General features: G+C 42.6%; 1 protein-coding gene across 1 annotated transcript in view; it reads left to right on the top strand.

Moving 5' to 3' along the window:
- Positions 1-405: 405 nt before the first annotated feature.
- The window catches only part of pth2ra (parathyroid hormone 2 receptor a), a 78,106-nt gene continuing 54,393 nt past the window's right edge, over positions 406-24,118 (top strand). The window contains exons 1-5 of the mRNA XM_040027740.1: positions 406-1,003; positions 11,776-11,881; positions 16,060-16,170; positions 16,842-16,966; positions 20,592-20,689. Of these exons, the coding sequence (XP_039883674.1) occupies positions 917-1,003; positions 11,776-11,881; positions 16,060-16,170; positions 16,842-16,966; positions 20,592-20,689 (527 nt within the window). The 5' untranslated portion in view covers positions 406-916. The remainder of the gene's footprint in view (positions 1,004-11,775; positions 11,882-16,059; positions 16,171-16,841; positions 16,967-20,591; positions 20,690-24,118) is intronic.

The raw sequence follows: 24,118 nt of genomic DNA, 5'->3' as shown, positions 1-24,118 counted from the left end.
GCATTACATTGCTTGAGATGTAATGCTGGCGTGAAACTGAAATTGAACTCATATTTTTCATGAAACAGTAAAATTTCTTCTTCCAATATTGGTATTGTTTTCTTTGTTCTAATGTGAATAAAATGTGGATATAATATTTGCAAATGTTTTATTTACATTTTACACATTTTTTGGATTTGGTGTGCGCGCGCATCTATAATATAAATAACGAGCCAAAAACGCGTTACGATGATTGTGTATGATAGCAGTAAGTTATATTGAATTAGAACAGTTTTCCATATTTCTGCATTTTTACAGAATTTAAGCTTTTTCACCAAAATCTGGCACAAAGTGACGCAGAGCATTCCCTGTTTAATGCTCGGGGTTTCCTGGGGAAGGATCTCAAGTTTGCCCGCCTAATGAGTGCCCTCCAGTGTTGACACCAAACCCACGCCCTTGTAAGCAATCAGCGGCACTGCTCCTACCCAGGGCACTGAATCAGTGCGCGAGGAGAAGGAACACATCTCCTTGCTGCGCGTGTTTACGACAGAGGATGTTTCAGAATGACACCACTTGTAAATGAACCCCACCTCTCCCCCCCCGGCTCACAAGTCGGGCGCTGCGTGCTGTGCTTGAGCGTCACATCACAGACTTAACGGGAATCTCGGGTGTCTGCACCGCTCCTCCAGGATTATGCCCGGGATGACTCCGTGGTGATTTCTGAGTCCTTTTTGGAAACATTCATGGGTGCACGACAGGATTTCCCGAGTGGGGAAACGTGGGATTTTGTCCACTACCGCTGTCGTTTCCACTGCGCGGACGGCTCAGGTTTTGACCACAACTTGGGTTAAACTTTCCCGAAATACTCCGGTGTGAAGAAAGAAAGCCGGATTTACAATTAACTATTTAACCTGGTGTTCTCTTCACACTGCCGGGGATGACGGCAGATCGACGAACTATGAATTTTCTCTTATGGATATTAGTCCCAAACTTTTTCCTGTGTTGGCTTGTGGTTGACGCACAGGTAAGAAACGTTATGCTGGGCACGCGCCACAGCACGCGGCATGTTTGTGCTGCTAAAGTCATATTTTTGAGCAATTGTTTCCCCCATTGAGCCCAAAGAGGCTCGACAGAAACATGAGAATATAAACTGTCATTATATAATGTTAGACCAGCACCATGCATCATTTCCCCTGTGTGCAGACACAGCAGGCAATCTAAAGAACACCAGCCATGTATGCAAGTATAGTGCATGTGCGCATTTTTCTGTTTTTATATCTATCTATCTATCTATCTATCTATCTATCTATCTATAACAGTATAAGTGTATAAGTCATTTATTTTGTTATTTTGTGCTGTAGATTTTTGCGACCACACAGGCACGCACGCACACTCCACATTTCATCATAAAATCAATATCAATATCAGCACAGCAGATAGAGACGATGCATTGTTATGAGCTTAACTTGCCAGGAGCAGTTTGTTCCACATCTGATAAGTTTTGTGTTCTAAAATAACCATCAGCTTGCCCACATCAGCTGCCTTTCAGATCACATTGTGATGGGTTTGTTAAGCCTCACTTTTTTAAGTAATGAAGCAAAACCAAACCGAATGCTTCCTAGGAACAAGAGCAGTATGTTGGAGTTTAGATTATTTGTCTTAAATTGTTGTTGTTGTTGTTTTAAATAAGATGATGTATGTGAATATAGTATTTTGCATGTAACTCGAAGCTGGGCTGAGTAAAAAATTGACACATGAATCACCAGACTTGATGTTCTATTAGTCACTGATGAGTCCCAGTTGTTTATAGTGAAGCATAAGCTGCAGCATGTCGAGGGCAGGAGAGCGTTCCTGCATTAACAGCACCACGGACAGCGGCTTCAGCACTGGATCCTCTGTGATGATGAAGGATCTGAGTGTACATAAAACCCAGAAAATAACATTTCTGATGCCAAGGCATCATTTCATAATATGAATATCAAATAGCAATAATGGAATAATGAATAGTGCCGGCCATATGGTAGATTCAAATGTTGAAATACGAATCATTGAAAGTTGGGATTGTATGGTTTTTGCTTCACTGACAGATGCTACTCCTCCTTTAATTTGTCAGTATTGTATTTTAAAAAATGTGTTTTTTTAAAATACATTTTCCAGGTAAAGACTGTTGCCTGCTAATCAGACTCAAGTGTTTCCTTCAGTTTGCAAGTGAAGTGCAATCTTCTTCCTGTACAGCTGCTTTAATTTCATCCATGTCTGCCATCAGGTTTACATGCATTTTTTCCATGAAGAGAGATATTTAGCTGGCTAAGACAAAGATGTGTGAAGATAAGACCTTTCACTCTTAATCCCACAGATTAACCTTTACTTCAACTGTTTCATCAGTGGGTTCAACGTCAGATCTGTTTGTATTGTTGGACAAATTGTGGGGATTAATTCAGAGTCTGGAGTCAGATTAGGTAAAGCCCACCAAGGCTCACTGGCTGAACTCTGAGTCAGTGATGAACACGTCAGCCTGAATTGCAACATCAAATAAAGCGTGCACATATTAAACAGCAGCTTCAGTTTACCTTAGTTTTAAAAATAACACACTGACGCGCTGGGAAGTTTTAGGGTATGTAATAAAGAAGAGAGCTTCTTTCTGCATCTAACAAAGGATCCTCGAAGGAAGTTTCAGGGGTTTAAATGTACTTAATGAACTGATTCTGATGCCTGGCACTATAATTATTTATCCCAAGACTGAAAGTCAAACATCTGCTGTGTACCAGCTAACCACCCTCAGTGAGATGGCTGGGCTTCGGCTGGGTTGTTTGGCTCAGGAAGGAGTAAATCTGGAGTCCAATTAATGGAACAAGCCTTCAGGTGTGGGACACAGACAACTTCTATTTAGAAAATCTGTCTATGAATGGGAGCTGATTTAGTACTGTGGCTACCTTTGACAAAGCTGGGGCCCAGTTATGATGATTCAACTGTAACACAGGACATATTATTTCCCAAGGTGAAAAAAGAAGGGTTGGGTAAGGGCTTTAAGTATCAGGAGAGCTGCTTGTACAAGAAATAGAATAGATGTAGAGATACTGTGAAATGACGTCAAAAATCCCCACCTGAGCTCTGTTGAAGCAATTATGGTCCAAAATGGCTCTAAAAGGTTTTGAAGGTATAAGCTGCTACAACAGGAAGTGCTTTTTTTGAGGTTATTGCTGCTAGAAGAGTTTCAACCAGTTATTCATTCATACTGGGATTATCTACACCTATGACTCAAGCTTTATTTGTAGCGCTGTTTATATCCGGCAGAGCAGACAATTAATTTTCCCCAAGGTGCTGCATTAGAAACTGCGACAGCCGTGGAGGGCCGCACCCAGGAGGGAAAGCTAAACACCCACCCTGACCGTAGAGTCTGATGACATAAGATACTGATATCTGTTGATGTTAAAAACAATTTTTCCCTTTCTAACAGATGTAACACACATTTCCTTATCATTTTGTGGTTCAAAATAGGTGTGCCCTCTGGTGGACAGCATGTGCAACAGCAAAACAGCTAATAATTTTACGATATGCCGAGTGTTGCAATAAAAAATAATATAAAAAACAAACACCCAGCACGCCCCTGCCGGCGGTTTATCCTTCAAGCTCGGGTCCTCTACCAGAGGCCTGGGAGCTTGAGGGTCCTGCGCAGTATCTTAGCTTTTCCCAGGACTGCGCTCTTCTGGACAGAGATCTCCGATGTTATTCCCAGGATCTGCTGGAGCCACTCGCCTAGCTTGGGAGTCACCGCACCTAGTGCTCCGATTACCACGGGGACCATATATATATATATATATATATATATATATATATATATATATATATATAGTGACTTATCACCAAATTATGAACTCAAAGTTAAACTTTTTCAGTATCTGTTTTATCCAGTAAAATCTGTAAGTTTTGTCTCCATCCATCTTCATCCGCTTCATCCGAGGCCGGGTTGCGGGGGCAGCAGCCTAAGCAAAGAGGCCCAGACCTCCCTCTCCCCAGCCACCTCCTCCAGCTTATCCGGGGGAACACCAAGGCGTTCCCAGGCCAGCCGAGAGATATAATCTCTCCAGCGTGTCCTGGGTCTGCCCCGGGGCCTCCTCCTGGTGGGACATGCCTGGAACACCTCACCCAGGAGGCGCCCAGGGGGCATCCTTATCAGATGCCCGAACCACCTCAGCTGGCTCCTTTCGATGTGGAGCAGCAGCTGCTCTACTCTGAGCCCCTCCCGGATGGCCGAACTTCTCACCCTATCTCTAAGGGAGAGGCCAGCCGCCCTTCGGAGGAAGCTCATTTCTGCCGCTTGTATCCGCGATCTCGTTCTTTCGGTCACTACCCACAGCTCGTGGCCATAGGTGAGGGTAGGGACGTAGATCGACCGGTAAATTGAGAGCTTCGCTTTTACACTCAGCTCCCTTTTCACCACGACGGACCGGTGCAGCGTCTGCATTACTGCAGCTGCAGCCCCAATCCGTCTTTCGATCTCCGGCTCCCTTCTCCCATCACGCAAACAAGACCCCAAGATACTTGAACTCCTCCACTTGGGGCAGGAACTCATCCCCGACCCGGAGTGGGCACTCCACCCTTTTCCGGCTGAGAACCATGGCCTCAGATTTGGAGGTGCTGATCCTCATTCCCGCTGCTTCACACTCGGCTGCGAACCGTTCCAGTGCGAGCTGGAGGCCCTCACCCGATGAAGCCAACAGAACCACATCATCCGCAAAAATCAGAGATGAGATTCTGAGGCCACCAAAGTGAAAGCCCTCCACCACTTGGCTGCGCCTAGAAATCCTGTCCATAAAAATTATGAACAGAACCGGAGACAAAGGGCAGCCCTGGCGGAGCCCATCACCCACCGGGAACGAGTCCGACTTATTGCCAGCAATGCGAACCAAGCTCTTGCAACGGTTGTATAGGGATCGAATGGCCCGTAGCAATGGGCCAGACACCCCATACTCCCGCAACACCTCCCACAGGACACCCCGAGGGACACGGTCGAATGCCTTCTCCAAGTCCACAAAACACATGTAGACTGGTTGGGCAAACTCCCATGCGCCCTCAAGTATCCTCGAGAGGATAAAGAGCTGGTCCAGTGTTCCGCGACCAGGACGAAAACCGCATTGTTCCTCCTGTATCTGAGGTTTGACTAGCGGACGAACTCTCCTTTCCAGCACCCTGGCATAGACTTTCCCAGGGAGGCTGAGGAGTGTGATCCCCCTGTAGTTGGAACACACCCTCCGGTCCCCCTTCTTAAAGATGGGGACCACCACCCCGGTCTGCCAGTCCAGGGGTACTGCCCCTGATCTCCACGCAACATTGCAGAGGCGTGTCAAACAGGACAACGTCCAGAGCCTTCAGGAACTCGGGGCGAACCTCATCAACACCAGGGGCTCTGCCACCAAGGAGTTGTTTAACTGCCTCAGTGACCTCGCCCCCGGAAATTGGCGGGTCATTCCCCTCACCCCCAGACTCTGCTTCCTCCTCGGAAGACGTGTCAGTGGGATTAAGGAGGTCCTCGAAGTATTCCTTCCACCGCCTGACAATTTTCTCAGTCGACGTCAGCAGCGCTCCACCAGCACTATACACAGTGCAGGTAGAGCACCGCTTTCCCCTCCTGAGACGTCTGACGGTTTGCCAGAATCTCTTCGAGGCAGTCCGAAAGTCTTTTTCCATGGCCTCTCCGAACTCCTTCCACACCCGAGTTTTTGCTTCAGCCACTGCCCGAGCCGCATTCCGCTTGGCCTGTCGATACCTGTCGGCTGCCTCCGGAGTCCCACAGGCTAACCAAGCCCGATAGGACTCCTTCTTCAGCCTGGTGGCTCCTTTCACCTCTGGTGTCCACCATTTGGTTCGGGGATTACCACCACGGCAGGCACCAACCACCTTGCGGCCGCAGCTCAATGCAGCAGCTTCGGCAATGGAGACGCTGAACATGGTCCATTTGGACTCAATGTCCCCAGTCTCCCTCGGAATGCTGTTGAAGCTCTGCCGGAGGTGTGCGTTCAAGCTCTCGCGGACTGGGGCCTCTGCTAGACGTTCCCAGCACACCCTCACTATGCGTTTAGGTGCACCAGGTCTGTCCAGCGTCCTCCCCCGCCATCTGATCCAACTCACCACCAGGTGGTGATCAGTTGACAGCTCAGCCCCTCTCTTTACCCGAGTGTCCAGAACATATGGTCACAGGTCTGGTGATACGATTACAAAATCGATCATCGACCTACGGCCTAGAGCGTCCTGGTGCCACGTGCACTTATGGACACTCTTATGTTCGAACAGGGTGTTCGTTATGGCCAAACTTTGATTAGCACAGAAGTCCAATAACAAAGCACCGCTCGGGTTCAGATCAGGGAGGCCGTTCCTCCCAATCACGCCCCTCCAGGTCTCGCTGTCGTTACCCACGTGAGCATTGAAGTCTCCCAGTAGGACAACAGAGTCTCCAGGTGGAGCACCTTCCAGCACCCCCCCCCCCCCCAGGGACTCTAAGAAGGCTGGGTACTCCGAACTGCCACTCGGCGCATAAGCGCAGATGACAGTCAGGACCCATTCCCCGACCCTAAGGCGCAGGGAACAAACCCTCTCATCCACCGGGAAAAACCCCAACGTACCGGCAGCAAGCCGAGGGGATATTAGAATACCCACCCCAGCCCGCCGCCTCTCACCAGGGGCAACTCCAGACTGAGACAGAGTCCAGCCCCTCTCCAGGAGACTGGTTCCAGAGCCCAAGCCATGTGTAGAGGTGAGCCCGACTATATCTAGCCGGTACCTCTCAACCTCACGTACTAACTCAGGCTCCTTCCCCACCATAGAGGTGACATTCCATGTCCCTATTGCCAGTCTTGGCAGCCGGGGGTCGGTCCGCCAGGGCCTCCGCTCTTGGCCGCCACCCGGCACACAATGCACCCGACCCCTATGGCGCCACCTGCAGGAGGATGGGCCCATGTCTCCTCTTCGGGCTGTGCCCGGCCGGGCCCCATGGACTAAAGGCCCGGCCACCAGACGCTCGCCCTCGGGCACCCTCCCCGGGCCTGGCTCCAGGGCGGGGCCCCAGTAACCCTATCCCGTGCAGGGTAAACTGTTCCCTTGATATTCTTTTCATAAGGGTCTTCTGAATCGCTCTTTGTCTGGTCCCTCACCCAGGACCAATTTGCCATGGGAGACCCTACCAGGGGGCAATAGCCCCCAGACAACATAGCCCCTGGGATCCCTGGGACACACAAACCCCTCCACCACGATAAGGTAGCGATTCAAGGAGGAGAGTTTTGTCTCTTCAGTTATTTTTTTTGCTGCAAAATGAAAAAATGTGGTGAAAATGCCACAAAATGCTGCTGTAAGTTGGAGTCTGTCTACATGGGATCAAGTTAGCAATTAAATGCAATATTTTTCTGAAAATACAGCAGTTAACAGTGATAAATCATTGTAAATCACATGTTTCTGTCTACAGCAACCTTCCTGTTTTACTGGCAGCCAGTTGCGTTGAATCCCCTCCAGTTGTGCTCATTGAGAAAGACTCAGACTGAATCTTTCTGGATTTATAAATTAGATAGCAATTATTTGCAAACCTTCACCAACTTCTCTTAGAGGGACTGCATTCTGTCCAAACCTGCAGAATGTTTTTTAATTCAACCTTTATTTATATAAATTTACCTTGATAAAAGTAATCCCATTATGACTTAATGTGTTATTTATAAGAGAGACCTGCTTCAGTCGCCTCCTATCAGGCAACATGAGCTCTCTTGTTCATGGTATTCATGGTTCAAGTATTTCAGTTTTTTTAATTAAATTGGAATATTTCATGTTCCTGTATCGATACAATATTGGCGCACAAAATATTGCAATACTTGCTGTATTGACCTCCCCATGTAGCTGCTTGTAATTTCTTCCTTTTCCAGCCTTTAAGTAAAAGTAACTGTTGCTGGATATAGTTCGACATGATTGGCTCAGTTTTAGTTGCACCAGTAGACAAATATAAATGCAAATGATCAATTACGTGATCAATTATGTAGGCTCCAGATGCTCCAGATGCTTTAGATGACCAGTTACAGCAAAGAACTCCAGAGGTTTTTGATTTGATTTACAATAATGGTCTGGGAACAATGGCTGCAAAGTCAAGACTGTTGTTTAGGTTTTAAATATTCTAGGTAATAATTTTTAACCTGCCCCAATATGTGCTTAATGTACAAGTTGTTAAAATTTAGTAAACAAACATGGTGGGAATCCTTCTTAAGCTTCTACCAAATGCTTTGTGTTAGCTCAACATTATAACGCTTCTGAGAGTCGATCCGTTGGCTCCTCCAGTATCTTTAATTTATGCATGCATAAATTAAGAGTAAGTCCAAGTTTCCTACCACACTCCAGATGGAGCTTTAACATATTTCTGAAAGTATGTTAACTATAATTAACTCTACTGGGAAATGTTAAGGCTTCAAATCTGAAACACAGACATCTTAAACATGATCTGCAAAGAATATTAACCGTGTTTGATTCTTCTGCTTAATGGTCTGTTGGATATATGATCGTACATGGGTTTGTAAGCTTGACATGGTACAATAACCACACTGTTATTTTCCTGGAGAGGCTGTGAGATGGCTTAAAGCTGTAATGACGTCTTTTTTTCAGATTTTCAGTGAATGTCAGGCTTGGGTTTGGAAAACTGGAATAATCACATAAAAGGATGTTAAAAGTTTGAGGAGTACATCTGAGAGGTCTTAGATTTCTGTAAGAAGTGAAGCAAATTATGAGAGTGGAAATGTACGGAGCCTGCAGGGGACATGGGAGAAAAAAAATTAAGATGGACTTTTGCGAGATCTCGCAAAAGTTTTAGCCGCATTCTTCTGCCTTCGACCTCCCGTTAGCTCGAAGCTAACGGGAGGTCGAGACCTTCTACAGCCGGGAGGAACACCGCTTTCCCGGCACAACGTGCCTCGACCTCCCAGTTGGCTTCGAGCCGGCGTCCGAAGATTGCGGCTAAAACTTTTGTGAGATCTCACAAAAGTTTTGCGAGATCCCGAGTTAGTTTTGCGAGATCTCGGAAAAGTTTTGCGAGATCTCGAGTTAGTTTTGCGAGATCTCGCAAAAGTCCGTCTTAATTTTTTTTCTCCCATGTCCCCTGCGGGGCTCCGTAGAAATGAGACATTAACTGGAAGTGAAATATATGGAAATCAATGTGAAAAGAAGAAACAAACAAAAAAAGATTGAAAATCACTGAGAGAATGACTGGAATCCACTGATTCTGGACCCTTTCTTACGTTTTGAGGAATAAAGCAAGCATACTGTTAATATAAAAGTAAATAAAGGCAAAAATCGATTTTTCTTTTTGCTCAGACTCGTATAAGAAGTCAATCAAAACTGATGTCGGGGTTTTAAAAGAAACTTTTAGGAAATATGTGTGAGTGATATGCCTGTTTTAGTCATGTCAGAAGCATCACTTCAGAGATAGCTCTCTCTCTTTGGTCACTTCTTCACTTTGGTCCAAACTATAATAAAACAGTCTCGACTGGATCGACTTCCAGACATGCACCCTGTTATGCAAATCTGATAGCAGTTTGACATGTGAGTGTGATGTCTGAATAACAATCCTGGTCACGTTTGGGGAAAAATCGTGGCACCAGTCTTACCAGGTCACATGTATATTTTCTGTATCAGCCTCAAAATGGAAAGCATGTTGGACTTGCATAAAGAAAAAGGCTGTGGCAGAAAGAGAGAGCAAAAGAAAAAGGAATACAAATGTTTTACATTAAAAAACACTAATACATTTGTTATCTCAGTCATTTTCACTTCTACAGAAAGAAATCATTTAAATAAATTAGGAAAAGCAGTGTTGAGAAAGGGCGATTTAAGTTTTTGGGCGAATCATCTTTTCATAAGTCATAAGTGTAATAATCTCACCAGCACATTCTTTATATATTTTTCATTTTCATTCATGCCAAGTGTTAAATGTATAAATATGCAAGGCCTAAACTTTTGGCAACGTGTGAGTAGCTGAAGAGTGAATCTATATTATTGCTCGTCTCCAAGAATTTATGCACCACAAAAAATCTGCTTTAAATTCTGCATTGATTGATGAAAGTGAGGCAAAAATTGAATCGAGGACTCTCCATGAGAAGAGATGTCACCCAAAATTCTCCCCACACTAGCTTTGCAAGGTTGGATCTCATCTCATTGATCTTATTGCAGCTTTTGATACATTCTCCCACCACACCGTCCGCTATAGATTAGTCTCTAATGGCATAAACAGTCACATGGTTTTCTCGTACCTCTCCGGCTGTTCAGTTTGTGCAAATAAATATACATATATATCAGTATAATTCAGATTATTGTGGTGTGCCTCGAGGCTCTGTCCCGAGGGCTTTGCTCTTCAATATTTATCTTCTACCTCTCTGCAATATTTTCAGGTGATATACAGTGGGGCAAAAAAGTATTTAGTCAGCCACCGATTGTGCAAGTTCCCCCACTTAAAATGATGACAGAGGTCAGTAATTTGCACCAGAGGTACACTTCAACTGTGAGAGACAGAATGTGAAAAAAAAATCCATGAATCCACATGGTAGGATTTGTAAAGAATTTATTCGTAAATTAGGGTGGAAAATAAGTATTTGGTCACCTCAAACAAGGAAAATCTCTGGCTCTCACAGACCTGTAACGTCTTCTGTAAGAAGCTTTTCTGCCCCCCACTCGTTACCTGTATGAATGGCACCTGTTTGAACTCATCATCTGTATAAAAGACACCTGTCCACAGCCTCAAACAGTCAGACTCCAAACGCCGCCATGGCCAAGACCAAAGAGCTTTCGAAGGACACCAGGAAAAGTATTGTAGACCTGCACCAGACTGGGAAGAGTGAATCTACAATAGGCAAGCAGCTTGGTGTGAAAAAATCAACTGTGGGAGCAATCAGAAAATGGAAGACATACAAGACCACTGATAATCTCCCTCGATCTGGGGCTCCACGCAAGATCTCATCCCGTGGGGTCAAAATGATCATGAGAACGGTGAGCAAAGATCCCAGAAAGTCCGTGTTGCTCGGCGACAGCCCCAAAACATCACTGCTCTCGAGAAGATCTGCATGGAGGAATGGGCCAAAATACCAGCTGCTGTGTGTGCAAACCTGGTAAAGACCTATAGTAAACGTTTGACCTCTGTTATTGCCAACAAAGGTTATGTTACAAAGTGTTGAGTTGTATTTTTGTTATTGACCAAATACTTATTTTCCACCCTGATTTACGAATAAATTCTTTACAAATCCTACCATGTGGATTCATGGATTTTTTTTTTTTTCACATTCTGTCTCTCACGGTTGAAGTGTACCTCTGGTGCAAATTACTGACCTCTGTCATCATTTTAGGTGGGGGAACTTGCACAATCGGTGGCTGACTAAATACTTTTTTGCCCCACTGTAACACTCATTTCTGTTTATCTTCTAAACCCACTGCTATTCTCCCACCACGTCTCTTTCTGATTGTTTAGTTAAAATTAAAGTTTAGTTTACTCGTAATTTTCTTTAATATCACCAACCATTCCCATGTTATTACGGTGTATCCATATAAATGGCCCACCCTGTATAATACCTATAAAGAAGTCGCTTTACATGCATCAAAGAGTTTCTAATTTTAAAATTCACATAGTTTTTTATATATGCTCAGTTCAAGATTAAAATCAAAGACCTGGGGCAGAGCAGGTCTGGCCCACAGCACGCAGGAAGGTGTTGTTGAAATTTCAGGAAATGGTGACTTACAGTCATGTATGCACAGGGTCAAAGATCTGATCGTGTTTGCTGTGCTCCACAGATGGGGTTTGATGGGCCGCTCTCTGCACAGGAGCAGATGTACATCCTGTATGAAATCAAAATGCAGTGCTACCAGAATCTCTCCAAAACTGAACCAGGAACCACAGGTACAAACCATACACGCAGGATACACACAGTCGCTGCAAAACATCACTCAACTCATTTGAGCTTAGCTGAAACATCAAAACTTTAAATTGTATGATGGGGGAAAAATTAGGACGATTCCAAAAATAATGGAATCAATACTTTTGATTAAACATCTTTTCCCAACTGTCAGTAAACAGGGAAAATTAAAACAAAAGGAAATCAATATTTGATGTGACCACAAACTCTTCTGCACTCCTTATCTCAATTAAGGATGCTCAGTGCTCAGAGAGCAGAAAGGAGGGAGTCGTATTTGTATATGGAGCTTCCACTTTTGCAAGCAAAAAATTGACGAGTATCTAAAAGTGATTCTTACAACCTAAACCCAGGATTTAAAGCACACCCTCTGGCTTCTGTAACCCGGTTGGGTAACAGGGGATGTGCTCAAACAGCCAATAACATAACATTTGTGCTACATATGTGATAATCTGTTGTAAGATCTGTTTGCATTTAATTCAACTTTGCAGAGCTGATAAGAAATAAAATCAATAAAATCAAAAGGATGTTTCAAGGACATTTGAACTAAAGACAGTTTTGTTTTTTATTTTTCCTTTACAGTATATTATATATAAACCAATTATTTATATAATCTTTTGTTTTCAACTTGAAACTCTCGTCTGTTCAGCTTTCATAACCAGTGATTATGCAAGTATTTAACAGAATAATAGAGGCTAACATTTCTGTGCTCTGAGTAATTTCAATTAAAACACCACATGTTTGGAATCAATTTGAAATCAGAGCTGCAGCAGCAAATGAGCCAGCATGCTCCATCAGAAGTGGGCCCAGCTTACCCCTCAGCCTTCAGCACCAGACCTGGGCAGAGTGCAGGGTGTACATTTCTCTCTCTGGATGCTTTTGTGCTTTTTTACCTCTTTATTTTCCAGGTGGCAGGTGCATAATCAGTGATGGACAGTTGGTCTTGTCTTCCAGAATACATAAAATATTAAACTGCTGATTTTAAATAGTTTCTTGAAAGAACTATTTTCTTTTTGTTAATGTCACCAACGTCAGCTGTGAGTGTGCCCTGAGTCTGTCCTATAGGTCCTGTGGGCTGACATTGATTTATTGTCCCAGATGTTTAGCACTGGGCTCAGACTATTTCTGTTCCACAGAGCTTTTAGTGAAACAGAAGAGTATGACTGTGTCTTTTAATATTGCACGTTACAAGACATACACAGGAAGTAAAGCTGCTGTGTAGGGAGCCTTTTTCAGTATTTCAGGCTCGTCTTCATTCTTTTGATCCAGAATGAAAATCAGAGGGCACAACAGTCTCAGATTGTGTTGAGGTGCACGCACACAGAGCTCTTCAACATCCCAAATCAACTTTCACATAGTTTTGCTTTTATAGCTCACATCACCCGTATTATGTGACATCTTGAGATATGAGTGAAAATATAGTTTTCAATGCAGATGAGGCAGATCTGAGAGGTGTTAGATTAATGCCTGCCTGCTGTAATGTTATTTCAGCCAGTGTAATTTAGGCTCTAACAGAAACATCAGCAGACTTTCTGATGTCCTGGTTGATTCCCACATCTGGCTTTGTGTCAAATTCTTCCCTTTGGGCTTTAATTGATGTCATTTATAATATGCACCATTATCCCCATATCTAAATGATTTAGTCTCACGCCTCCCTGTGATGTCAGGAGCTGCCATTAAACCTTTGGCCTTCTAACACATTCAGAAACTGTTGTTCCATCTATTTCCTTTCAGATCTAAATAGCAATTAAACGTTTTAGTGGCTTTTAATGAAGGATGGTCAGTGAATCTGTTTTTTTGGCTACTCGCTAAATAAACAAGTCACAGATTGTGTTTCCTGTTGAAAGGGTGTTTGGAAAAACTTGCCTGCTGAGGCAGTAATTAGATGTCATTAAAAAAGAAAGCAAGAGTGAATAGTTTGAGTTGAATCCAGGCTCAGTCACTGTAATTGAAATTATACAATAGGGCTGTGCGATATGACCAAAATCTCATATCCCGATATTAAGACATCTACCGTTGATAACGATATAAATCACAAAAATGTAACATTTTCTGTAAATTCTGTGAATCTTGGGCAGCTCGACTTGCGTGAAGTGTTTCCAGCTGGGCGTCGTGTACCTCAGGGGTCTCGAACTCCAGGCCTCGAGGGCCGGTGTCCTGCAGGTTGTAGATGTGTCCTTGATCCAACACAGCTGATTTAAATGGCTAAATTACCTCCTCAACATGTCCTGAAGTTCTCCAGAGGCCTGGTAATGAACTAATCATTTGAATCAGGTGTGTTGACCTAGGGTGAGATCTAAAATCTGCAGGACACCAGCCCTCGAGGCCTGGAGTTCGAGACCCCTGGTGTACCTGGATACATTTTTAGACATAAGTTGTAACAGCCGCCGTTTTCTTTGTGAGTATTTATCACACGGCGTGCTGCGGGGAAAAGCCTGTTCTAACGTTTGAGTCTAAGGTTTATTTTTTAGCACCCGACGGCTCTTTTTTGCTTCTCATCCGTAAACACTCTGCATCTTTCACGTCATTCAGTTTATTTTGAAAAGTCTCAACAGGATCTTGAGCTTTATTGTGAAAGGTTTATGTGGAACAAACGGACACGCGGTGGTTTTACCGTCGTTGTTGCTAACGACAACGCATAAAAACAAACGCTTGTCCGTGTGTAGTGTGGTTATATTAAATATAAGAGAAAGAGAGAACTTTAAGAAATTAATATAGCCACTACAGTGACCATCAAAATAATGAAAAAATATTGCCGTAAACATTTTATTTTGCGACACCACAAAACAAACGATAGCGTAAAATGAAACGATAGATGTTTTTATATCGTTATATCGAACAACCCTTTGTGGTGTCGGGCCTTTAAAACTGCTGTTTTAACTCCTAGGACCTGGCATCCACATATGTGGACATCACATTTTAGGTTGTCTAGACCAAAATACTAAATTTTGCTCTACAATGGCCTGATATCCACTTATGAGGACATTATGCTGCCACTGTTCTATTGAAATTTAAAACGAATGTCCTCATATGTGGATCTCATTTTTCTCAAACAAAAATCAGGTAAAAACATTCATCAGGTCCCAATCAGCCCAAATAACAAAGAGAAATTAAAAGTGCACACCATGAAAGAATTCGGGTCTTAGGAGATTAAAGGCTCAGCAGTAATCTCTGCTCTGAAAACTAAAAAGGAGATCAATAATAAAAGCTCTGAGACCTACTGGGGAGAGCTAATTTTCATGTTTCATAAACCAGTTTGAGATGATTTCATCTTTGTGACACGGAGCGTTACCCAGCCATCAGGTGATGGAAACGCTGTGGATGTAAATGGACGGACCTGCTCAGCAACAACGCTCAGGTAGGCTGTGGGATTCAAACAGTGGGTCCAAATAAACATTCGCCACATCGTTTCACCACCAGCCTGAGCCGGTGACCTGGGATGGAGCCACACTTGTTTGTTTTTAAATTAAATCCTGAATCTGAATATCGCAGCAGAAATCGAGACAGTTTTCCAATCTTTTATTGTCTTGTTGTGGCGACACCAAATTATAACCCGTTTCCTGTTCTTAGCTGTCAGGAGCGGCCCCGGTGTGGTTTTCTGCTTCAAGGTTCGGTGTATTATATTCAGAGACGCTTTTCTGCATACCTCAGGTGTGAATAGGGGCTATTTGAGTTCCTGTTGCCTTCCTGTCAGCTTGAAGCAGTTTGGCCATTCTCCTGACATCTGTGAGACATTTGTGCAAAGGAACTGCCGCTCACTGGATGACAGACCTTTGTTGATCTGCTGGCATTTTCTGAGAAAAGCATCTCAAGGATTTACAGTTTCTGAAATACTCCAACCAGCCTCTCTTGAACCAACAATCATGCCACATTCAAAGTCACTTAAATCCCCTTTCTTTGCTACTTTCATGTTCACTTTGAACAGCAGGTTGTTGTGACCATGTCTACATGGCTAAATGATGTGCTGAGCCGACATTAATGAGCAGTTGAACAGGTGCACCTAACAAAGTGGTCTGTGAGCGTACAAGCCTATTCGCATCACAGTGTGAATGGATATATATGATAGAAGTCCATATTCTTGGCATGTAAAACAAACAAGCACACATAGGAAAAACAGAGGGTATCATATCGGTGACGTGTTGACTTCTTCATCTTCTCACTGCAGATGAGGTGTGCCCTCCAGACTGGGACGGTCTGATTTGTTGGCCCCACGGCTCCCCCGGGCTCATCACCAAGGTCCCCTGCCCATCGTACATCTATGACTTCAATCACCAAGGTTAACACTTTTCTTTTCCAGCACCGAATTAGAGCTTAACATGCAAAGAAAAACTCAAACTGTTCAGCGAACATCTAATACAAGCATTTTCAGCACGACTCGTTATATTCTCAGGTAGCGCGTACAATCCGAAAAAGAGTTTTGGGGATTTTGAAGGTCTTGGACAAGATGAAAGTTTGCTTTTTGAGAAATTTTGCTCTGATGTGTTCTTCACAGAAAAGTGGAACATCATATTTGGTGGATAATTAGTGAAACTGTGTGGTCCTTACAGCAGGATTCTTGAATAATTTCAGCTTCATATTCAGGCCACTAAGAAAAAAAATTAAAGAATTAAAGTGGATCAAACTCTGTCCATCACATCGAGCGTCAACATTAATGTTTTAAATTCAGTCATTAATAGTTTGATTTACATCCGTTCTTTCCCTGATGTGAAAGTCACAATGAATTGAAGGTAAAAAGGTTTTTAAAGGCATTAAAAATTATTTTTTCCCTTTTATACACGACACAGAACTAAGGTGTAGTTTTTATTATTCATTGTGATTAATAATTTCAGATCACCTGTGTAAGAATAGATGTGTTTGGGCCATTTATGCATTAGTTACTTAAACCTTTTTAAAGGTGTTTTTGTTTGAGTGAAATTATTTTTTATTTTTAAAATGGGCATTTTGTAGGACATGCTTACAGGAAGTGTGACATCAACGGTTCCTGGGTCTTTGTGGAGCAGTGGAACAAAACATGGACCAATTACTCAGAGTGTTTACGCTTTCTCCAGCCCTTCAGTGACGAAGATGGGAGAGTAAGTATCGCTATAAAATATTAAAGTTGCAGCTGTATGTGTGAAATATGTTTTCCATTGTGAGTATACAGTAAAAGTCTCCAGCTACCCCTCATTTCTGTACATTTTGCTTCCAAGCAGCCAGACTTTCTCTTAACTTAAGCCTGACGACCTTTCCCGGGTGCATACTGCACGATCACACCACTGCACCACCCTTTTCCCTATTATTAAGGAACTCAACACTGGCTTTGAATCATTCAAACAAAACAAAAAAAGGTCCTAAATCAAGAGATGAAGCAACTATGTGTCTAAAACAGACAAGAGACAACAAAGAACCAAATTTAAATTGTATCTTTTGGCACTTTATTACAAGCAGCCTGTTGCAAAGACACATTTCTTCCTGTTTCTTTAGCTGAAATCATGAAAAATGCCAAAGATAACACAGTTTGACAGGCATGAAATAGTATTTTTACACCAACACGCTGCTATAAGCTGAAAACTTGGCATTGTTGCCTCTTAAAAATTTTAAGGACACTAGACAAGTGGAGAACAAAAGAAGAAGTGACAGGCCTAAAAACGATCCACTGCAGATGAACAGTGTCTGAGAGCCACACAGACCCGACGCAGGAGCTGAGAGATGCACCTGAACCTTCAGCTGATCCACCCGCTGTTCACCGAAGCCTCATCAGAAATGGAAGGGTGGCTGTCAAGAAGTCATTTTTAGAGAAGGGAAGCGGGAGGAACGCCTGATGTGTGCTTTAGACAAGAGACAACTGGGCTGGAAGTCAGTGGCAGGGTGGAGTGATGAATCTAAATTTGAAAATATTTGGTTCAGATCTTCATCGGGTTGTCTGTAGGAGGTCTGGGGAGGTACACTGAGTATCTACACTTGCCTGTAACACTCTGTGATGGGTTGGAGCTGGATTTCAGCCAGTGTTGCTGGAGAGCTTCTTAAAACGACTGAAAATATGAACGCAGAAAAGTACCATTAGATTTAGATCTACAGTGTAATCCTATCTGGAAAGCATCTGATTTCAGCTGGCTGTGCTGAAGAAAAAAGCAGCCATACAATTTCTTTGACTTTTAAGCTCTTTCAAAATGTACAAACTGTGCTTTCACCTCACATACTGTTTCCATGTTTCGATAAATTGCTGCCATATCTTCCATTTTCCTATCTAAATGTAAATAAACGAGGGGTGAATCAAGCCTCGCGCAGTGTTGCACACAGGTCAATAAACATACATAGAGCAGACCTCTGTGAATAAGCCTGGATGTTCTCTGAAACATCTGCTGCCCCGTCTGCTCCATCTTACACAAACATCTGTTTTGTGGTGCAGAGCTTCATATTCTTACCTCGAGTGTCTAACAACCAAACAGCTCCTCATCCTCTGAAGCTCACGGTCTCACCCTTTTTACTTGTTATCCTTTAACACAGCTTTCAGGCTCTCATCACAGGCTGCATATTTATGAGTTGTTAGGTGTTCATTATGTGTTCCTTCTCAGGTTGTAGAAGAAAAATGATTAAAGGAAATCTGAAATACTGCTAACTTTTGTACAGCAGGATTATGACAGTCTTATTTTCTACTCAGTAATCAGCTCCAAAAAGCATTTCTTACATCCTCTACGGTACCGTCCGCCCAGATATGTCCCCCCCCAATAAAATACAAAGCAGACATTTGATAAAGAAACCAAACAAAGTGTTCTCGGAAGCTGGTGACTAATCATATAGCAGAATTATTTCAGGACAAATAAGGACACTGTGCTCCAAGCAACCAAAAAATAAATAAAATTTAAAAACATGTAATCATGCAGACAGTCTGCATCTCTTGAAGCTCAAACATATTAATCAATAAAGCCAATAAAGCCAATAAAGCATCCACCATAGTGATTAGTGTGCTGTTTGGTATGATTCATTATGAAAATATCAATTTTAACTGCAGATTTTGATATTTTAGCCGTTTGAAGGCAGAAAAGGATACAAAATCTCAATAATTGGAGAAATTTTCATCTCGCCATCCGTCTGTTTACAGCCATTTAAATTCTCATATTTCATCTAAAAGTTACTTTCAGTTACTTTTCCCCTTTCCTTGGTTTGCCTGCTACACATATAAGATGTTAATCAATTCAATTTTATTTATACAGCGCGAAATCACAGCGACAGTCGCCTCAAGGCACTTTATATTGTAAGGCAGACCCTACAATAACACATACAGAGACAAACCCAACAATCATATGACCCCCTATGAGCAAGCACTTTGGCGACAGTGGGAAGGAAAAACTCCCTTTTAACAGGAAGAAACCTCCAGCAGAACCAGGCTCAGGGAGGGGCGGGGCCATCTGCTGTGATTGGTTGGGGTGAGAGAAGGAAGACAGGATAAAAACATGCTGTGGAAGAGAGACAGAGATGAATAATAAATGGATTATCCAACCTGACACTACATTAGTGACATTAATATGCCTTCACGTCATCTTTTAAAGCAGCTTTTGTAAGTGTATTCACACACATATTCACACAGCAGACAGATAAATGGAGCATCATTAGTATTTGGACTCGTTACCATGTGTTTTCTTAGGTCTTTTGTGTGCGTCTCTAACAGCTCCAGGGGGAAATATTTGACTTTTTAGCTGCTAACTGCTGCTGTGTTCACCGGCTAATTGCCAGCTTTGGATGCCTCATGTCAGGAGTGGGTGTACTGTAGTAGGAAACAAAAAGTAGTCGACGTGCTGCTGCAGAGACTTTGCTTTACTGAGACACTCGAGTTTGGAGGGGTGACAAATTGCAGCCGAGTGATAACAGATAACAAGCTTCCATTCAGTGTTGAATTATAGAAAGTTGGGCTGTTTCCATGAAAACAATAAAAAAAATAGTAACTTTATAAATAAAAAAGTTTGCCTCTCCAACCTGCTAAACGCTCTCCACAAACTTGCTTTAGATAGAAGAATCAAATCTACAAGCCTCCGAGTCCTTCATCCAACTTTTGTGAAATCACAACTGACTTTGAGCGACTGGTACAGCTTTTTAACGATAAGCCTAACATGTGCTTAATATCTCAAATTTAGTTTGAGGCATGTTTAACAAAAAGACTTCCACGTCTGTCGCTTTAAAAATGATGGATCAGCTCAGCCTTAATTTCCCTCCATCATCATTTTTCTTTACAAAGAATCAAAATCTTGTCAAGAAAATTAATAATTCTCTTATAAAATTAGCCTTTTAATTTCACTCCACACAGCTTTTCAAATTCAACCTATTCATCTAAGCAACCACACTACCCTGGGGATGTCATCTGCTCTGAAAATAAAACATTACCAGGAAGAGAGACTTATAGCCATCTATTGTTTTTGGTATCAGCTGGATCTTCTGGCTGCTTTGAGCCTAACCACTCCTCGTAGAGATTACATTATCTTAGATTTCCAGGGAATGGATTTGCTGCTAAAACTCCTGAAGTAATTTCTACTCTATCAAAGATTAGGGATGTAATGCTGACTCATTTTTCTGTTTTAATTAAACTCCATTCGTGCTGGGCTGTCATGTTCTCATTGAAGCCCCGTTTTTTCCACCATACCATTGTGAGTCATGATTGTGTAAATTGTACCAGTCTTGTTCAGAAGTTGACTAAATAGGAAATGTCTCTCTTTCTTGTCACAGCAAGACTTCTTTGAGCGGCTGTACGTCATGTATACCATTGGCTATGCCGTGTCCTTCAGCTCTCTGCTAGTGGCCATCATGATCATTGGATACTTCCGGTAAGAGAGCAGTTTTTGTTTTTGCTTAAATCATAAACTGCAGTTTGTCAAATCTGAGCTTCTGCAGATAGAAAACACATCAGTGGGAGCCGGACTCCTGCTGCACATCCTGCTTTGGATTCTGAAAATCAGCAGTGGCAGGAACTTAAAAATAACAGCAACATTTAATGCCTTACTGACTTGAACTTTACAGGTTATGAAAATTCCCCAGCAGCCGGGATATTTATATTCTTGTGATGCCTCTGTCAGCTCCCTCGTCAGCTGGAATATTTGTGTCCTGTTGAATCATGTACCGTTTCGAACCACATCTAGAGGATGCAGAGTTGAGTATACTTCAAATGGCAGAATGCTAATTAGTCTAATTTAGAGTGTGGTGATGGGGATGCTGCCGTCTCACACATCTGCATATGGAAATGTAAGATGTGCTCATTACAGATCTAAACTAAAACACATCCACTCTACTGGACATGTTAGAGATTAGCAGAATAAATAATGACTCATCTGTATGTCCACATGAGACAAGTAGAGATCATTTTATGTGCAGTGTTGACGTTCAGCGGCAGTGCAGCAGTAGATGTAGCAAAACTGACCTTCAGGAGCCAAGATTTTCCCTTAGCAATTATTTTAGAACCACAGCCACATTTTTGAAAGTTTCGACAGTTGATGTAAATTTTTTACTTTGTCCTGTCGTATTGGAGCGTGGATATGAGTACCCAGAACGCAGCTTTCAGAGGCAGAATGGACAGAACAAAAATGTGAGCCGTGTCTGATCAAAGCCCAAAAATAACAAATCCAAAAGAGAACAGAGTCCAAAATGCAAAGTAACTAAAGCCAAGAAGAGCAGAGAGGGAAACATGCAGGGAGGCTGCAAGAAGACAAATACTATAAATACACACAAGGAACAGGTGAGGGGGATTACACAGGCGAGCTCAATCATGATAAACACAAAGTGGAAGTAAAACTAATCAATGCCATGAAGGGAAATCAGGCTGCAAAATAAAAGAGGAAATAGAAAACTACTAGACACAGATACTGAAACATTAAGAGGCACGGGCGAACAGAGAGGGCAAATGTATAAGCGTAGGGAAATGACGGATGAACGACCAAGAACGAAAGACTGAAGGAACATAATGGAAAATTTAAGACCCCTGCTTCTCCGGGTCAAGCTGACCGTGCCGAATGAAAGGCTCTGACATGCTGTCATATTCTGTCTCCATGTAATCTTTCAGAAATACCACGTGTTGATGTACGAGTTGTCTTTTATTACACAGCGCTCGGACCCTGGCAGAAAGATAGCTTGTCTGTATAAATATTCTAGGCTTGCAGTCCCTCTTGGTCAAAATGCAGGCTACTGGCATGTTGTTTGACCCCTTTGCAAAGGTAAATGAAACTCACAAAGGCACCCTGTGTTCCTCAACAGGAACGGTGCAAGAAAAACTCAAAATAGGAACTGACACTTATTATAAACCAGGAATAAAAAAAACTGGACAATCATAAACCAACTAAGAACATGAAGAAATCAATCAGAAAATACCAGAAATATGAGAACATACTAAACAATATACACAAGGACACAGGGAGCCATTCTTATCTGGCTATGAGGTTAGCATACAAGTCACATCCTGTGTAGTGTCATGCAAACACATCCCTAATTACCAGATCCAAGAATTCAAAACAAAGTCGTGCACACTTCCTCTCCAGTTCGTCATTCCCTGCATCGCCATCTGCACAGAGCTTGGATCCTGGTAAGCAGTCAATACCATGCCAACTGTTGCAAACAGCCTGGCTGGAAAGACTGAGAATTAGATTTTGGTGGGACTGAGTGTGAAAGGGGCAATCTCTCTGTTGATACGGTGTACTGTTGAAGTTGTAAATACACTGTAAACATCGACTTTTAAAAACCTTGTGCCTTCTTCTTGAAAAAGGGATCGGACCGATGGCTAGCTTTAACAAAATATGTGTCAGACTGACTCTGACCAGAACCCCGGCATTTATCCATGAGTGCTGCAGGTTTTTACATTTGTGATCCAAATAAAGAAAAATAAACGGCCTTGTAGATAAAACACAAATACATAAGAAAGATGTCATCCAAAAGAAATTGTAAATAGTGGTTTTGTAGTAGTTTTTATTTGGATATGTTTCCAAGCTTCTTCTTTTTTTAAATTAATCTAGAAAAAGTTGCATTTCCTGCGAAAATGCAGTGTGAATGCCGTGTAGTGGAATCTGAAAACAGCAGGAGGAGAACTATCTCCTGAAGAAACTGAAGTCTTTGCTGAAAACCGTTGCATTTGAAAGGGTACACTGAACAATATCAATAAAGCACACTGAGTGCAAGCAGAGAAGACATGTGACAATAGCCACAGGTAGGATTTGAACCTGCACCACCAGGTCTCACGGCAGCTGCTCATCTCACTGAGCCAAACTAGTTCTTGTCCCAAAGACAGATATGGTGAGAGAAAAAATGTGCAGGGTCCCGAAGAAGCTGAATCGTGCTGAAAAGAGGTGAAGAAGCAGAACTGTATACTCAAAACAGGCGAAAAGGCTGAAATTCTGCTGAAAGAGCAGAAGAGGCTGAAATTGAATTGAAATTGAAGTTTCTGCTGAAAATAGGTGAAGAAACTGAAGTTGTTGCAGAAAACCGCTGAACAACCTGGAATTTGTGCTGAAAAGAGGTGAAAAAGCTGAAATTTCTGCTGAAAAGGGGTGTAGAAGCTGAAATCTGTTCTGAAAAGTGTTAAAAAAGTTAAAGTGTTTACTGAAAAAAAAATGTTGCCATAAGCGGGATTCAAACCCTCCTGCTCTGAAAACGGCTGCTCGTCTCACTGAGCTAAAACACGGCTCAGCCCGGCAAGCTAACCTGGTGATCACACTGCTGATGTGGTCCCTGTGTTGTCTTCGTAGAGCTTTGAAAAATAACACAGCATCAACTTGTCTTTTGCGAGCTACCGCTCCAAACATCTTTTATTCACCATTCACAGACCAGTCTTCTTTTATGGAGGCAATGCCCCTGGGGGCATTCATGAGCCCTCTCCAATACAGCGCCCCCTGCTGGCAAACCCTATCACCACATGAGCACCCACACATCACCACATCCCCTTTTCTCTGACAACATAGGTCCCACGAATCAACATATACACATAATTGTTTTACATCAATATTTTTTTCAAATTTTTTTATTTATTTTTTTGACACCATCAGAATATAAGATAAAAACAAATCCAGTCGTAGCTTTACAGATTAAGCCTAACTGGTCTTTTGACCTTACGCTCTGACCTCCTCAATACAGGTTCTGAAACAACTGCACTTTTCTCCACATGCTCATGTCCATCCAGTGGTTTCAAATCAGACACTGTCTCTGCATGTGACACATCAACAGTTTCATCTTCCTCACCATATTGTTCCTCCTGAAATGTCTCTTTAGTCTTCAGC

The sequence above is a fragment of the Simochromis diagramma genome, unplaced genomic scaffold (assembly GCF_900408965.1).
Source record: "Simochromis diagramma unplaced genomic scaffold, fSimDia1.1 OVJJ01000343.1, whole genome shotgun sequence".
Taxonomy (NCBI): domain Eukaryota; kingdom Metazoa; phylum Chordata; class Actinopteri; order Cichliformes; family Cichlidae; genus Simochromis; species Simochromis diagramma.
This window is presented reverse-complemented; position numbering and strand designations above follow the sequence as displayed.